This window comes from Amblyraja radiata, chromosome 37 (assembly GCF_010909765.2).
Source record: "Amblyraja radiata isolate CabotCenter1 chromosome 37, sAmbRad1.1.pri, whole genome shotgun sequence".
NCBI lineage: Eukaryota > Metazoa > Chordata > Chondrichthyes > Rajiformes > Rajidae > Amblyraja > Amblyraja radiata.
The window spans coordinates 6,651,047-6,668,440 of record NC_045992.1 but is presented as its reverse complement, the minus strand read 5'-3'; the positions used below and the strand labels follow the sequence as shown (position 1 = coordinate 6,668,440).

Sequence of the window (17,394 nt, the reverse complement as noted above, 5' to 3'; positions counted from 1 at the left end):
TGCGGCAGTGAGTCCAGGACAGAAAATGACATTGGCACATTGAGCGATAAACTTTTGCTTTGATGGTAAAAGCACAAATTAACTTTTAGTTCTTAATGTAGAAAGGAGAGAAAGAGAATTAATAGACTGGTTGACCTAAAGGATGTATACCTAGGCTGAGAAGCTTATATGGGAAAGAGACATCAGCTATTATTGAATTGTGGTGTAGACCTAATTCTGCCCCTGTAACTTATGTACTTTGAAGGGAAACATTATTTGAATTTGAGAAACATAAGCGATCTTGTGGAAATGTACGCAATTGTTCGAGGAATTCACCAGGTGTTTCCACAAGCTGCAGAATCCACTACATAGTCTCAGGATAAGTCTCCTATTATTTTAGACTGAGTTGGTAAGAAATGTCTTGACTTAAAAGAATTGTGGATCATTGGAATTATCTGCACTTTAAGGCCAGGACTGCTCGTCATTGTTCACATTTTTGAGCTAGGGGCTGCAGGAAAATCAATGTATATAATCAGCCTTAATCTACTTATTGAGCAGCAGAGCAGGCTTGAGGGATGGTAGGACCTGCTATTTTTGTGCTAATGTATGATGAAGAGCCGGGCCCACACACATTGAAAATGAGTGGGTTGCAGGTTTTCCATTGGAAACTGAACTGTATTGCAGCGTTCAGCGTTCTGACAACCACTAATGATCGGTGTGCTTTAAAGTATCCTCCTGCCACTGATAACAGCATCGTGTTTGTGGCATCCAGCTGTGAGTTCAGGGTCTACTCCAGAAATCAGTAACGCGTCTAGTTTGATAAATTTAGCTTTTAGTTTAAGGATCATTGCTGAGTGTTTTGATCAAAGACTCCAGCTAAAAATATAACTCAACCCCAGGCACTATTCAGACATTTACGTTAGGAGCAATGGTGGGCGATTTGTCTCCCTAAACCCGTTCTGCTATTCAATAAGATTACAGCTAATCTGATTGTAAACTCGAACTCCATATTCCTGCCTACCTCCAATAATCTCTAATCTTCTTATCAAGAATCTGTCTATGTCTGCCTTAAAGCATATCTAAAGGGTCTGGGTTAACGAGGGGGGCTCCAAAGACTCCTAATCCTCTGAAATAAATTGTTTTGTTTCATTCTCTGTCTTAAATGGGAAAAGCCTTATTTTTAAACAATATCTTCTCTAGTTACCTACAGCAGGAAACACCCTCTTCACATGCAGCCTGTCTGGATCCACAGGATCTTATCTTTATTAAGTCACCTCTCACTCATCTAAACTCAAGAGGATGGCAAGTTAAATTGCTGTGTCCTTGTAAACATTCATCTATCAACCAAGATAAGTGCCCTTCGGGTGACTTATTCCTGTGTGTGAGATCTTGTTCTCAAATTCATTCTTGATCAAATTCATTGCAGCGAGTAACTCAACCTTACCATGCATTGCTGAGGAAGTGCAGTGGCACAGCAAGCAGCACTGCTACCTCACTGTTCCAGTGATCCAGGTTCAATCCTGACCCATGCTGCTGTCTGCATGGAGTTTGCATGCCCTCCTTTTGCCTGGGTCGAACTCGCCCCGGAAGCTCCCGTTTCCACCCAAGTCCCAAAGACATGCAGGTTAGTATGTTAATTATGTGCTTTGAATTGCCCAGAATGTAGGTGAGCAATAGATGGAAACATGGCAGTGTAAGTTTAGAGATACAGCATAGAAACAGGCCCTTTGGCCTACCGAGGCCACGTCAACCATCCATCACCCATTCACACTAATTCAATGTTATCCCACTTTCTCACTTCCAACACACTAGGGGCAATTATAGAGGCCAATTAACCTATAAACCTGCATGTCAACAGCACCAGAGATCCAGTTTTAATCCTGACTCATTATGGAGCATGTGCTCCCTGTGACCATGTGGGCTTTCTCCTGGTGCTCCAGTTTCCTCCCACATCCTAAAGATGTGCGGATTTGTATGTTAATTGCCGTCTGTAAATTGCCCCTAGTGTGTAGGATTCTTCTTCTTATCGAGTCCACACACAAGATTAGAAGTTGTTCAGACAGAGCTGAACACACTTCTCGGCATCTGCACAATGGTGTCTGTCTTGCGCTTCTTGTGCGTGGTGGTGGAAAGATTGGTTGAAACAGGGCCGCGACGTGAACGCTCTTTCCTTGGCCCCAGTGTGTAGGATGTGAAACTAGGATAACAGAACTAGTGTACAGGTGATGTGTTTAAGCAGGAACTGCAGATGCTGGAAAAATCGAAGGTAGACAAAAATGCTGTAGAAACTCAGCGGGTGAGGCAGCATCAATGGAGTGAAGGAATAGGTGACGTTTTGGGTCGAGACCCAAAGGGTTTGAGTTTTGTCTTGATTGTATTTATGTGTAGTATTATCTGATTTGTTTGGATTGCATGCATGCAAAATGAAGATTTTCATTGTACCTCGGTGCACGTGAAAATAATAAATCTAAACCTATGGGTTTAGTTTAGCTTGGTTGGTTTGGAAAAGCAGCGTTGGGTCGAAATCCCTGTTTCCATGCTGTATGTCTCTATGTCTAACATTACTGTCGTTGCATTAATACGTAGATACGAAATTAACTAGGACGGTCTTCTGATAAGAGTTGGACTAAGTAGGATTAGGGCATGTCAAAAAGGCAGCCAACATCATCAGAGACTCACACCACCCTGGCCACACACTCATTCACCCCTGCCATCGGGAAGAAGATACCATAGAAACATAGAAAATAGGTGCAGGAGTAGGCCATTCGGCCCTTCGAGCCTGCACCGCCATTCAATATGATCATGGCTGATCATCCAACTCAGTATCCTGTACCTGCCTTCTCTGAGTTGGATGATCAGCCATGATCATCCAACCGGAGTCTGAAAACTGTAACGTCCAGGTTCAGGAACAGCTTCTTCCATGTAGCCATTAGGCTATTAAACACTGCAGCCTCCAAATAAACTATGAATTACATAGACTGTTATTGCACTATAATTGTTTGTTTTTTATGTGTGCGTGGGTGTATATATATACATATGTATGTGTATATATATATATATAAATGTGTGTGTGTGTGTTCATATATATATATATATATATATATATATAGGAAGGAACTGCAGATGCTGGTTTAAATCAAAGAGACACAAAATGCTGGAGTAACTCAGCGGGACAGGCAGCATCTCTGGGGAGAAGGAATGGGTGACGCTTCGGGTGTATGTGTGAGTATGGGTGTATATATATACACATTTAACATTTTGACGTTTATTACATTGTTCACAGTATACCACGTTTACATATTCTGTTGTGCAGCTGCAAGTAAGAATGTCCTTGTTCTATCTGGAACATAAAACACTCTTGACATGACACGTAGCTTGAACATACATATTTCCTGAGCTCGTTCCCGTGCAATCCAGCAGAAAACTGGAATTATTCCCCCAAATAATGAAGGCTGCGTTTCACACGACCTGCGGATGGTGACATGTGATGCGAAGTGCATCGCTTCCGGGTTAGTGATGAAGTTTTGCAATGGTTCTCGGCCAGCTGTGGGATCTCCCTGTGCTCCACTGCAGACCCCCCGCTCTATGCAATGAGCAATGATCTCCCCGGAGCGCTGCAGTTGCATCGTCTCCGCTTCCTTGGTCAAGGAGGTGAAGGAGATCTCGGCTGGCGAGTCTCAACGGGACGGAGCCTGGGGCTGCAGCGGCTTGCTCCTCCACCCCAGGCGCCGCTTGGTCCTTTGCCACGGACAGACCTTCTTCCCCTTCCTCCGGCGGCCGAAGCGAAACCTCGGCCGCCGGCCCTTCCTGCTCCCTGGAGCGTTCCACGGCGACCTCCAGATCCAGGTGCAGTTCCCTGCAACTAGCTACTCAACCCAGCCCGAACTCTCCATGTCCTTGGCTTCCAACGACACAGGAGCACTGAATTCCGAATCAGAACCCCCTAATGTGGATTACAGACCTAGACTGCCCTCATTGACTCCTGGCCAAACCAAGGCCAAGAGTTCCAGCCCGGCTGAGCTGCTAATGGTCTTCTCATGCCAAGAATTTGGAGATATCTTCAGAACCTTGTTTAGCAAATCAGACAAGTGGTACTTCTACAGCGAGGACAGGGACCAGGAGGTCCATGCGGACCCTCTGGATCTGGTCTGGTTCGCCCTGTTGTGGTGCCCTGGTTGGGTGGACGGAGGCAGCATGTGTGGGGAGGAAGCCTTGAGGTATGTGAGGAGCGAGTGTTTGAGCAAGGGCCAGCCTCTCTTCAGTTGCGCATCTCCCTTCGCCTCTTTCTGCTCCGAGATCTTCATGAACACGCTCAGTCAGGGGATTGTGAGCAACCTGGCAGGAGAGAGGAACGCCCTGATTTTAACTGATGCCCGCTGCTTGCCGGGCACTGAAGGGGGTGGCGTGTACATCCGATCCCAAGAACTGTACTACCTGGCGGGATTGATTGTGGCACCTCTTTGCTGGAAGGCCAACGACTGGGTCGGCCTGACCTTGGTGTGTTCCATCTCCTGCATCTTGGAGACCATGAGGAGGATTCTGAATGGATTCGAGATATTTGGTCCCCCGACCCTGACCGTCCCAGGGAGTCACGGGTTAACCCGGCTGCTCGGCACGGCAGCCCTACTAGAGTCCAACAGGGTTTGGGGATCAGGAGTGATTGTCAGCCCAAGACTCATCATCACATGTAGACACGTCTTAGACCGGGCGCAGTCTGTCAGAGTGAAAATACAGTCGGACTCAAACAGGTAAGAGTCATCCAAGATACCAGATGTGCTCTGAGTCTGTGGTAATCGAACAAAATGTCGAAATTCTCAGCAGGTCAGTCGGCACCCATGGAGAAGGAAGTTTATCTGTCATTTGAACCGGAACAATGAAATTCTTAATGTTTAAGAAGGAACTGCAGATGCTGGAAAATCGAAGGTAGACAAAAATGCAGGAGAAACTCAGCCGGTGAGGCAGCATCTATGAAGCGAAGGAACTAGGCAACGTTTCGGTTCAGACTGAAGAAGGGTCTCGACCTGAAACGTTGCCTATTTCCTTCGCTCCATAGATGCTGCCTCACCCGCTGAGTTTCTCCAGCATTTTTGTCTGCCTACAATAACACTCCTATTCGCTGCAACATTACAAGCGCCTATGATGCAACAATAAAATATAATAAATTATTAGTCATTCTAAGTAAACCAGACCACAATAACACAAAACTAAAGTATGCAAAGCAACCGCAGCAGGGCAATTTCCTCTAGTTCAGTGCTGACGTGGGTTGTGGTTCGGGTTTGTGCAGGGTGGTTCAAGAACCTGATGGTGGATGAGCGGAGGTTGTTCTTGAACTGCGATGTCATGGTTCTCAGGCTCCTGTACTTTCTTCCCGATGGTGAGATGAAAGAGTGGCCGGGTTGATGTGGGGCTTGGATGATATTAGCTGCTTGCTTGATGCAGCACTTCCTGTAGATCCCTTCGATGGTGGGGAGGTTACTACCCATAATGGACGGGCAGTGTCCACCAACGCTCTCCGATCTTGCGCTTTTGAGTTTCTGAACCAGGCCGTATGCTCTCCACTGTGCACTTGTAGCAGCCCAATCAGAATATTCAGTGACATGCCGAATCTCCTCAAACCTATGAGGAAGTAGAGGCATTCTTTGCTTTTTCATCATTGTGCTGGCCCAGGGCAGACCATCAGAACAAAGAGTGACAAAATGCTTTGGAGCTATGGAGCGAAGGAATAGGTGATGTTTCGGGTCGAGACCCTTCTTCAGATTAATGTTGGGGGCTGGGGGGCGGGAAAAAGAAAGGAAGAGGCTGAGACAGTAGGCTGTAGGGGAGCTGGGAAGGTGAGGGGAAGGAGGGAGAAAGCAAGGACTACCTGAAATTGGTGAAGTCAATGTTCATACTGCTGGGGTGTAAACTACCCAAGCGAAATATGAGGTGCTGCTCCACCAATTTATGGTGGGACCATGGAGGAGGCCAGCATCTGCAGTTCTTTCTTAATCAGAACAAAGAGTTACTGTTTCGACTCATAAAGTCACTCTCCATTATAGTGTAGCCTGATCTTCCACTGAAGTTCTGAGGGGAATCTGTAGTCAGAAATGTCTGTTCTTTGGGTTAGACATTAATTCAGATCCCTGTCATGTTATCTGTGGATTCAGGTCAATGTCAACAATCCCCTGGCTCTGTTGAAAGTTCTCCTGGTGCCCTGGTCTACATTGTATCCTCATTCATATGAAGAACAGATTATCTCTTGTTCATTCCATTGCTGATTGTTGATTTGTTTTCCTATTCAATAGTGATAATAGTTCCAACTAATTAATGGTAGACAAAGCAATAAGGAACTTTCCTCGGATCAGAATAGGTGTGGTAAATAGGCCATGTATATACATGCACGTATAACACCTTTAATATGGAAAACCATCCCAAGCCTTCTCATAGAAATATTTGCAAATATAATTTTCTATCAGCAGTATTGCAAAAAGTAACCCAATAATATGTCTTCCTCTCCATCCCTCCCCCACCCAAGTCGTACCAACTTCAAAGTCGTCTTGTTGAGTCTCATTGTCTAACTCGTTCTCACCTGGGCCACAGCTAACAATGGCCTGTTCCCTTTATCATTGTTACTTTTTTGCATATCTTTCATTCATTTGTTCTATATCTTGGGTGGGGGAGGGATGGAGAGAAAGACATATTATTGGGTTACTTTTTGCAATATTGCTGATAGAAGGGCCGAATGGCCTATTCCTGCACCTATTTTCTATGTATCTCTCTACATCACCGTCTATATCTCTCGTTTCCCTTTCCCCTGACTCTCAGTCTTAAGCAGAGTGTCGATCCGAAATGTCGCCTATTCCTTTTCTCCAGAGATAATGTCTGTCCCGCTGAGTTACTCCAACCTTTTGAATCTATCTTCGGTTTAAACCAGCATCTGCAGTTCCTTCCTGCACAATATGTTTTTGGTGTTGATTAAAAGGGTACAAATACAGTATGTAAAAGGGATACACAAAGAACTGCAGATTCTGCTTTACAAGGGTTTAAAGGGGAGCTCGATATACACTTGTAGACACAAGGATGTCCACTTGAATTGAAAAGTATGATGTGGAAAGTGATTCCAATGAAGAAAGGTGTGTGTGAAGGAGAAACACCTTCATAGACCTTTAGGCCTGAAAGGCCAGTTTCCTTGTTGAATTTCATGTGTAAATGTATGTAAAATTCTACTGTGTGCGGACGTAATAGAGCAGGTACCCAAACGCTCGGCCAGAGTGGTTGATTTTAAGGAGGTTCTTTAAGGCAGGAAAAATGGAAGGCAGCCGGATAGACTGAAGGAGGGAATTCCAGAGCTTTGACAGCTGACGTCACTGACGTCAGGTAATGGTGGAGTGGCAGAGTCAAGGAATGGAAAAAAACAGAACATGTGGGAAAGCTTAAGGTTGGTGGAGGAGGAGGTGCTGGAATAGAGAGTGGCAAGGCACCAGAGACAAACCATAAATAGGTTCAGCTATGATCCCCTTGAAATGCGGAAAAGGCTTGAGTTCCTGTGTCGCCGAATCTTGCTCCTGTTAAATTTTATCGTGCTCAAGTGGATGTGAAAATCAAAATTAATGAAGTGGCAGATTTGAAATGTCATACAGTCAAGCAGAGGAATAGCTCTTTTGTTCCACAATGTATCTAACACGATGCCAAATTAAACTAATCTCTTCTGTCTGCATGCGATCCATATCCCTCCATTACCTGTCTCGACCCGAAACGTCACCCATTCCTTCTCTCCAGAGATACTGCCTGTCCCACTATTACCCTGTCTCAACCCGAAACGTCACCCATTCCTTCTCTCCAGAGATACTGCCTGTCCCACTGAGTTACTCCAGCATTTTGTGTCTACCTTCGATTTAAACCAGCATCTGCAGTTCCTTCCTACACATTTTGTCCCTCCATTATCTATACATTAATGCGCCCATTGAAAAATCCCTTAAAGGCCACTATTGTGTCTGCTTCCACCACCACCTCTGGTAGCTATCTCCCTTCTCAAACAAAGGGGAACATTGGCTACTCTCTGGGACCTTGCCTGTGGCTAGAGACGTTACAAAGATCTTCGTCAAGAGCCCAACAATCTCCTCTCTCAATAATTTGGGATAGATCCCTTCAGGCCCTGGGCTGAAAGTGGCCACAGGATGGATGAAAGGGGTGTGACAATAAACTAAACAGAGTATAGGGAATAAGCTGCCTGGGGAAGTGGTAAAGCCAGGTATAATCACAATGTTTAATAGAGATTTGGACGAGGACATAGAGAGGAAAGCTTTTGAGGGATACGGGCCAAATGCAGGCAATGAGACCAGCTCCGATGGAAATCATGGTCAACATGGACTGTACAAGTAATTGATACAGGTTGAAAATCGCTGATTAACCTTTCCCTTGTGCTTAATCACAGCTGCCTTGCATTAAAGGGAAGAGTGGTGTTTGCCACAAAGGAAAATTCACCCTATGATGTGGCAGTGGTGGAACTAGAAGAAGATCTCTTATCCATTGAAATACCGACCATTGCTTCTGATTTTAAGACAGGTAAGAATGGAGGAAGGGTTAACTTAAGGAAAGCAACTTAACGTTTAAAATTCAGAGCAAAAATTACATCTGGACCAAATCGTCTCACTGTGAATATGATGGGAGAAGGAATATTTTAGAATAACTCTGCGGAACAGGCAGCAATTCTGGATAGATGGAATGGAGACGTTTGTTAAAGTTTACATTTATTAACAGAACAGAGAGAGCACTTTTTAAACAAAGCAAGGGTGACGTTTCGGGTTGAGACCCTTCTTCAGATTGAGAAACTCTCCAAAACGTCACCCATTCCTTGAATCCAGAGATGCTGCCTGTTCCGTCCGCTGAGTTACTCCAGCATCTTGATCTTGTGTCTATCTTCAGTGTAAACCAGCATCTGCAGTTCCTTCGTACACTTTATTTTAGAAATTCACTCACCCTTCAACAGCATTTTGTGTAGAATTGTTGCAGTTTAGGAGGAGGCCATTTAGCCCATCCAGTCTGTGCTGTAACGGCTTGTGGTAGCACAATCCCTTCAGTCACATTCCCATGGTCATTCCCCATCTACTGGCAAGTTATATACCACCCAACCAACCCCCTTTTATAAGCCCTGATTGATTATATTTCTATCACTGATGCAGACAGTGATTAACTGATCCTAACATTAACAAAACATTCTTAATGTGGCAAACTCAATTTAAAAAAGATTTGGATTTTTTTAATTTACCTTCCTGCAGAAATAGCTGCAATTCCTTTTGAGCCATGACAAATTTTCTTTATAAAATCTCCCATTCTTCCCTTTTAGGTTATGGACAGTGGAGTGGGATTTAAGGGTAGAATGGTCGAGGATGCGACTCTAGGGAGTCTCTTGTCTAACTGGCCCGCTTGTCAAAACTGTTATTAACTCCTCGTTGTGAATAATAGCGCCTTCCACAACACTCGTACACTTTGCCAGGGGCTGTGAAGCAACCACACCCCCGCTATGAATAACTGCACTGATGGGGGGAGATAAACATTGCAATGTAACTAACAGGGAACAAAGACACGACCAAGGGTTGATAAAAACTTATCTCCCCCTCGCAGTGTGAGGAGACGTTTACACAGGAGGTCGTTTATCGTTTGTTAAAGTTTACATTTATTAACAGAAGAGACAGAGCACTTTTTAAACAAAGCAAGGGACTGATTCATGGGGGGGAAAAACGTTTCTGTGGTTCTGGCAGTGCTTATTCTCGACTTGACAATTTGTATTTTTCAGGGAAGGGGACGTTCTATTTGGGAAAAAATAAAAGCTTTTGAAAAGTTTGCACACGTTATATCGACCAGACATTTGAGTCCAAAAAATTCATTTAGAATAGAGAATATTACTGCAATGTCAGCACAAAAGCTGAGCCTCTATGTCTGCTGGTCGGATTAAGGTATCAACAATCAGGAATCATGTCAAAAACAGCAGTTGTTGAGATAGACACAAAAATCTGGAGTAATTCAGCGGGGACAGGCAGCATCTGGAGAGAAGGAGTGGGCGACGTTGCGGGTCGAGACACTTCTTCAGACAGAGCAGTCACTCGTTCTCTCCAGAGATGTTGCCTGGACCGATGCTGAGTTACTCCAGCTTTTTGTGTCTACTTTTGGTTTAAAGCAGCTGCCGCAGTTCCTTCTTACACAGCAGTTTATTGAGAATCCAAATTAAAATGTAGAAGCATAAAATCTGATTTGAATTTAAGTCCCAGGAGCAAAAATTGTTCTAGGACCAGAATTAGGACATTTGGCCCATCGAGTCTACTCCACCATTCAATCATGGCTGATCTATCTTTCCCTCTCAACCCCATTCTCATGTCTTCACCCCACAACCCCTGATGGCCTTTTATAATTCCAGTCATAGAACATAGTGGAGACAAAAGTGCTGGAGAAACTCAGCGGGTGCAGCAGCATCGATGGAACGAAGGAAATAGGCAAAACCCTTCTTCAGACTGATGTTGGATGGGGGGGGGGGGGGGCAGGGAGAAGAAAGGAGAAAGGAAGAGGAGGAGCTAGAGGGCTGAGGGAGAGCTGAGAAGGGGAGGAGACAGCAAGGGCTACAGGAAATTGGAGAAGTCAATGTTCGTGCCGCTCGGGTGCAAACTATGCAAACATTGTGTAACATTGCCATTATATTCTTTATTGTGTAGAAAAATGAGAGCCCATAGAAGCAGACAACATTCTTAAATGGGCCCACAAGCTACAGACAGGGAATGTTCTCTCCTTGGCTGGGAAGTCATGGACTAGAGGGCATGACTTTGGAATAAGGGATAGGGTTGTTTAGGACTGAGATAGGGAGAAAGTTTGGCACGCAGACGGTGGTCAATCCTTGTTTTAGTTTAGTTTAGTTTAGAGATACAGCATGGAATCAGGCCCTTCGGCCCACTGAGTCCATGCCGACCAGCAATCCCTGCACACTTACACTGTCCTACACACTAGGGACAATTTACAATTAAATACAAAGCCAATTAACCTACAAACCTATACATTTTGTGGGAGGAACTGGTTAAAAAAACCACGCAGGTCATGGGGAAAGGTACAAACTGCATACAGACAGCACATGTAGTCAGGATCGAACCTGGGTCTCTGGCGCTGTAAGGCGCAACTCTACCGCTGCGCCACCGTGCCACCCTCTGCTGCGGAGGCTCAGTTATTTTGTCCGATAATACTTCAAGTGAAACTGCGTCCTGTTGTCCACAGGAGAGGACGTGTTCGTCATCGGCTACGGGGTTTTTGGCCGTGCGTGCGGGCCCTCAGTGACGGCCGGGATCTTGTCCGCTGTGATCACGATGGAGGAGCGGCCGGTCATGCTGCAGACTACCTGTGCTGTTCATGCTGGGGCCAGCGGTGGACCTGTCTTCAGCACCCGCAGTGGAGAGTTGCTGGGTAGGTGGCCTGTCTTTGCAGCTAATGGAGGGCATCTTCCCTAAGACCTGTGGGTAGAGTGGGGAGTTGGCTGGACATTGGAGATCAGGTTGGTAGATCTCCAAAGATAGACACGAACTGCTGGAGGAGTGTGTCAGTCAGCATCTCTGGAGAAAGTGGCGTGGTGATGTTTCAGGTTGGGACCCTTCTTCAGACTGATTATGAGCCGGGGAGGAAAAACAGGACAAATCAGAACCAGCAATAAATCTCCTGAGGCAGGGAGGTTCCCTGATTATTGGCTGCCTGAGGTCATCTGGTGCAAGCCTTGATTTGTCCCATTTTTTCCTTGTTTGGAGTTCCAGTTCCCTTTCCGACAATCAGTCTGAATAAGGGTCCCAACCCAAAAGGTCACCTATCTATTTTCTCCACAGTTGCTGCCTAAAATCCCTGTCCCACGGTACGAGTTCATTCCAAGAGCTCTCCCGAGTTTGCCCTGATTCGAACTCGGAGATTTACGGTAATGGCCGCTCGTCGGTACTCGGGGCTCTCGTGGACATTTTTCAACATGTTGAAAAATCTTCACGAGTCTTCCCGTGCTTACCTGCCTTTAGCGAGTCTTCTCGAGTACCTGCCGTTAGCGTTACGAGCCGCTAAGAGACGTCCCCGAGCTCTGACGTGCCCGCTACGTTCATTCTCCGTGCTTACCACGAGTTTGATTTTTTTTAAACTCGGGAAAGTTCTTGGAATGAACTCGTATCGTGGGACAGAGATTTGACCCACAAAGTTACTCTTTGTGAATATCTTTGATATAAACCAACATCTGTGATTCCTTTGTATAACACTGGTAGTTCTCCATGCTGTCTTGGTCACTATGCTTCCTCAGTCAATCAATGGTGATTGCCATCAGTGGGAGCTTTCTGTGTACAGCTAATCGAGCTGCCACCTCAGACCTCCAGCAACCTCCACTGCTTCTCTTTGTGGAGTTTGCATGCTCTAGTCCTTGGATTTTCTTTCCTAGTGACGGTTTGATAGGTTAATCGGCCACTCTTAGTTGCTCTCCATGAGTGGGGGACTGTTCGAGCCTGGAGAGCCGGAGGGAGAAGAGAATAGGATTAGCATAGATGATTAGCCTGATGGTCAGCATGAACTCGGCGGGCCAAAGGGCCTTTTCGCCACATGTACCACATTACAGGAAGTGTTTCTGTGGCTGTGAAGCCATCCTCAACATCCATGCAAAGGGTGGTGGATGTATGGAACAAGCTGCCAGAGGAGGTAGTTGAGGCTGGGACTATCCCTACAATTAAGAAACAGACAGGAACGTGGATAGGACAGGTTTGGAGAGATGGATCAAATGCTGGCAGGCGGGAATAGTGTAGCTGGGACATGTTGGCCGGTGTGGCCAAGTTGGCTGAAGGGTCTGTTTTCACACTGTAACACGACGACTATCCTGAATCGCGTCATTGTTTTATAGAATACTTGATATCAGGCTGCCCTCCCTATCGCCAGAATTGGCATACAATCATTTGCCTTGCCTCCACAATGGGAGATTCTGTTAGGAGATTTAGTGATCCTTGTTAACCAATGTATCAATGTCAAACTTGTCAAGTGTTGGAGTAACAGTAGGCCAGGCAGCATCTGTGGAGGTCTTGGATAGATGACATTTCAGGTTGGGATCTTTCTAGATTTCACTAAGTTTGTCAATGGTGTCGAACCTGTGGTGCTTTCCCCTGCAGGGATTGTTTCCAGCAACGCTCGCAATAACAACGGGGGAGCCACCTACCCACACCTGAACTTCAGCCTTCCCATCACCGTCCTGTGGCCTGTTCTGTCCGCCTACAACCAAACGAGGGACGTTGCCGTCTTCGAGGGGCTGAACAGAGGCAGCAAAAACCTGCGCGCACTCTGGAGACTCCAAGGCAGCACCTCAGTCCCACAGAGGAGCAAACTGTAACTCTGGCTGTCGAAGGTAGACACAAAATGCTGGAGTAACTCAGCAGGACAGGCAGCATCTCTGGAAAGAAGGAATGGGTGACGTTTCAGGTCGAGACCCATCTTCAGACTCCTCTCCAGAGATGCTGTCTGCCCCGCTGAGTTACTCCAGCATTTTGTGTCTTATCTTCGATTTAATCCAGCATCTGCAATTCTTTCCTACACACTCTGGCTGTCGAGTTTGCTCCCTCATCTCTGGCCGTGACAGAAATGGAGGGGAGATCAATCCAGGAGAGTTGAAATGGCAGGAGTTTGGTTTTGACTCAATTTGCTGTTATCTGGAATATACTGCAGTCAGTGTTTACAGATTATCTCAAATCTAAGAAGCAGAGGAATAATTGTGAAGCCGTGATATCATGGTGCTTGGTTCATGATAGGGAACTGATTAACATTTGGTCTCCAATGTAACTTGAATCTTTGAAATTGGCTGTTGCTTGGATTCTGATTCATTATTATGACCACTTCACTTACTAGCGAACACCACTGTTCTGGTTCAGTCAGCAGACAATCCAGATCTCAACCCCTCCGGTCCCTACACCCCTAAGTACGATGCTAAATGAACGCCACACTCTTGGAGGTGCTGACCTTGGAACCACTTATTTTGCCGGTTCAAGCAGAAATCACAGACGGCTGAGATACTTTTTAATAACACAGTACAGGGAATTTTCCAGCTGTTCTGTCAGAACATTACAAGTAGGCTTTTATCCCTTCTAGCATGTTCTGCTATTCCTCAAGATCTTCTACCTCAATTCCAATTTCCTCCACGTCCCCATTTCTCTTGATCACCTTCCTCTCAAGAAATCTATTGACCTCTGTTTTAAGTGAATCTTCGACAGGATTGCGAAGTTTCGCTGTGATCTGGCTGAAGATGTTTCTGCTCATCTCAGTCCTAAATAGCCTCTCGTATTCCCAATACTGAATGTACGCTCCTCAGACAAAGGAAGCATCCTCCTTGCCTCTAGCCTGTCGAGCCCTATGAGAATTCCAGTTACTGAATTGTCCAGTTATCGTAGTCAGTTGAATTTTAACTCTGTTGCAGGACTCCAGAAATATCGTTCCAACCTAAGGTGACAAAACTGGGAACATATCACATTGAAACTGGGTCATTTGCTATTTACAGATGTAATTGAAAAGTCATTATACATTGGTATCTTGAAGAGATATGAACATTTCTGAGGTGGTGGAGCTAAATTTTCTGCACTTTGAACTGAATGACGAAACAGTCCACCCTCTGAATTTAATGATTTAATTCAAATTTCCCAGTATCCAAGAGAAAAATGTATTGTTAATTTTTCACTTTTCTGTATTCTGTACTCTGCTCAGTTCAAACCAGGAAATAACATAATATGGGTAGCTTGTAACAACAAAAATAATTTCACTGTACCTTAGCACACATGACAATAAACTAAACTATCAGGAAGAGATGCAATTCCTCCAACACCATCCTGGGTATTTTGGTCATGTTATAATTTAGTCGTATTAGCTTCAAAGTCGTCTTGTTGAGTCTCATTGTCTGACTCATTTTCACCTCGCCCACAATTAACAATGTTTAAGAAGGAACTGCAGATGCTGGAAAATCGAAGGTAGACAAAAATGCTGGAGAAACTCAGCGGGTGCGGCAGCATCAATGGAGCGAAGGAAGTAGGCAACGTTTCGGGCCAAAACTCTTCTTCAGACTGATGTAGGGTGGGGCGGGAAGAAGAAAGGAAGAGGAGGTGCCAGAGGGCTGAGGGAGAGCTGAGAAGGGGAGGAGACAGTGAGGACTACCTGAAATTGGAGAAGTCAATGTTCATGCCGCTGGGGTACAAACTGACCAAGCGAAATACGAGGTGCTGCTCCTCCAATTTACGGTGGCCCTCACTGTGGCCATGGAGGAGGCCCAGGACAGAAAGGTCGGATTCAGAATGGGAGGGAGAGTTGAAGTGTTGAGCCACCGGGTGATCAGGTTGGTTATTGCGGACCGAGCTGAGGCGTTCGGCGAAGCGATCGCCAAGCCTTGGTCTCACCGATGTAGATGGCCTGCTTCCTTTATCATTGTTACTTTTTTGCATATCTTTCATTCATTTGTTCTATATCTCCCTATATCAACGTCTATATCTCGTTTCCCTTCCCCCGACTCTCAGTCCAAAGATGGGTCTCGACCCGAAACGTCACCTATTCCTTTCCTCCAGAGATGCTGCCTATCCCGCTGAGTTACTCCAGCATTTTGTGTCTATCTTCGGTTTAAACCAGCATCTGCAGTTCCTTCCTACACAGTGGGCAGGAGTAATCCATTTACCCTCTCAAGCCTGTTCTGCTGAGAACCTCTTTTCTCTCATGTTGATGGTTCTCGCCCGTGTCTGTAGGTAACTTAGTAAGAGCTGTTCATACCCACTACTGAACCATTGAGGAAGGTCATGTTCGTTCCTCACGTGAGCTTCAGAACACATTGAGAACAGCTGCTTCCTTCACAGAAGGACTGATACTCACTAAATTCCGTTACAAACCACAATGTCATAAGACACCATCTAACCAGTTAGGCCAACTGTAGGCACAACTGCAACCACTCTTCGACCACTGATCTGCTTACACCCCCCTCTTAGAAAGGCGATCATATGGGCGACATCACAACACAGCATCATTTTAATTTCCTAACTCAGATTCAGTTGTCGCCAACTGAGGCATAGCTGACACACCATGACGCATAACTTGACTTTGCATTGAACAAAGAATTATCAAAACAAATGATATGAAGCTGAATCACATGGTGTGGATAGGTTATTCAAAGTATGGTGGGATCACCACCAAATGTGAAGGTATCGCCACCTTAAATGTATGTTGCAACAACTGGCTAGATCACTGTATATTGGGAGTCATGAATGATTCCCTGCCCTCCGCCAGGACTACAATCACAAAGTCCTGTGACTGCCTCTGTGTGTAGCGAAGGTGCACACTTCATTGCACAGTAGATGCGAGATCGCCTCTTTGTAAGAGTTATCAATCTCTTAGAAGGTTTGAACGCAAGTCAATCACTTTGTTGACCCATGGCCAGGCAGGTAGATTTATGAGCAAGCTTCATTGATCTTGTCTGAAGAAGGGTCCCAACCCTTCTGCCCGACCCGCTGTTACTCCAGCACTTTGTCTCTTTTTTGTAAACCAACATCTGCAATTCCTTGTGTCTGCATTCTTCCATGAATGAGTACAGGCCCAGTGTCGACAAAGGCTCACCATGGGTTAACCTACTCATTCCTGGGATCATTCTTGTCGACCTCCACTGGACCCTCTCCAGAGCCAGCACATCCTTCCTCAGATATGGTGGCCAAAACTGCTCACAATTATTATTCAAAGAGTAATAATAACAAAATAAAGGGACTATTCAAAGAGGTAGGTTTGAAGGAGATGAAAAAGCAAGGGGAAAAAAAATCACAAGCCTGGGGTCCAGGCAACGAAAGGGACAAATTATAAAGGGGATTAGATTAAATCATCAAGCAGTTTATTTTTATCTTTTGAGTTTAAGCATTTTTAATTTACATTCTGATCCTTTGGAAAAATCCTTCCCACCAGAGGCAAAAGAGTAAGACTATGCCAACGCATATTTGTGGCCCTGATCCACTCAACACAGCTTTAACTCGGCATGAGATTAGCATTGAGGGTCAGAGTGGGGTGAAAGAGTGGGGGTAATTAAATCAGACTCAGCCTTGCACACAGAGATCCAATGAATTTTTGAACTGTTAATATTCTCAACTACCTATTTCAAGGCAGAAAATGGCTGGATCATAATCATGTATAGACTTTCCGCTGATTGGTTAGCAAGCAACAAAAGCTCTTCGCTATATCTCGGTACACGTGACAATAAACTAAACTGAAGCAACCAGGAGATCCAGTGGATCTGGAGGTGGGGCAATTGGTATGGGTAGAGCTAGTGACAAAGGCTAGAGATGAACAAGTGACGAGTGTCAAATGAGGAAAGGAATTAAATGCGAGGAATTATAGGTGGAAGGGAACAGAGGACATTAGGGGTCAAGGATGGAAAGTATGCATGTGGGG

General features: G+C 45.3%; 1 protein-coding gene across 1 annotated transcript; it reads left to right on the top strand.

Moving 5' to 3' along the window:
* The first annotated feature begins 3,410 nt into the window (after positions 1-3,410).
* On the top strand, positions 3,411-14,788 carry tysnd1 (trypsin like peroxisomal matrix peptidase 1). The gene is made up of 4 exons (XM_033012614.1): positions 3,411-4,727; positions 8,393-8,523; positions 11,215-11,400; positions 13,113-14,788. The coding sequence occupies exons 1-4, from the start codon at positions 3,577-3,579 to the stop codon at positions 13,328-13,330; spliced, it is 1,686 nt and encodes a 561-aa protein (XP_032868505.1). The 5' UTR covers positions 3,411-3,576; the 3' UTR covers positions 13,331-14,788.
* The last annotated feature ends 2,606 nt before the right edge of the window (positions 14,789-17,394 follow it).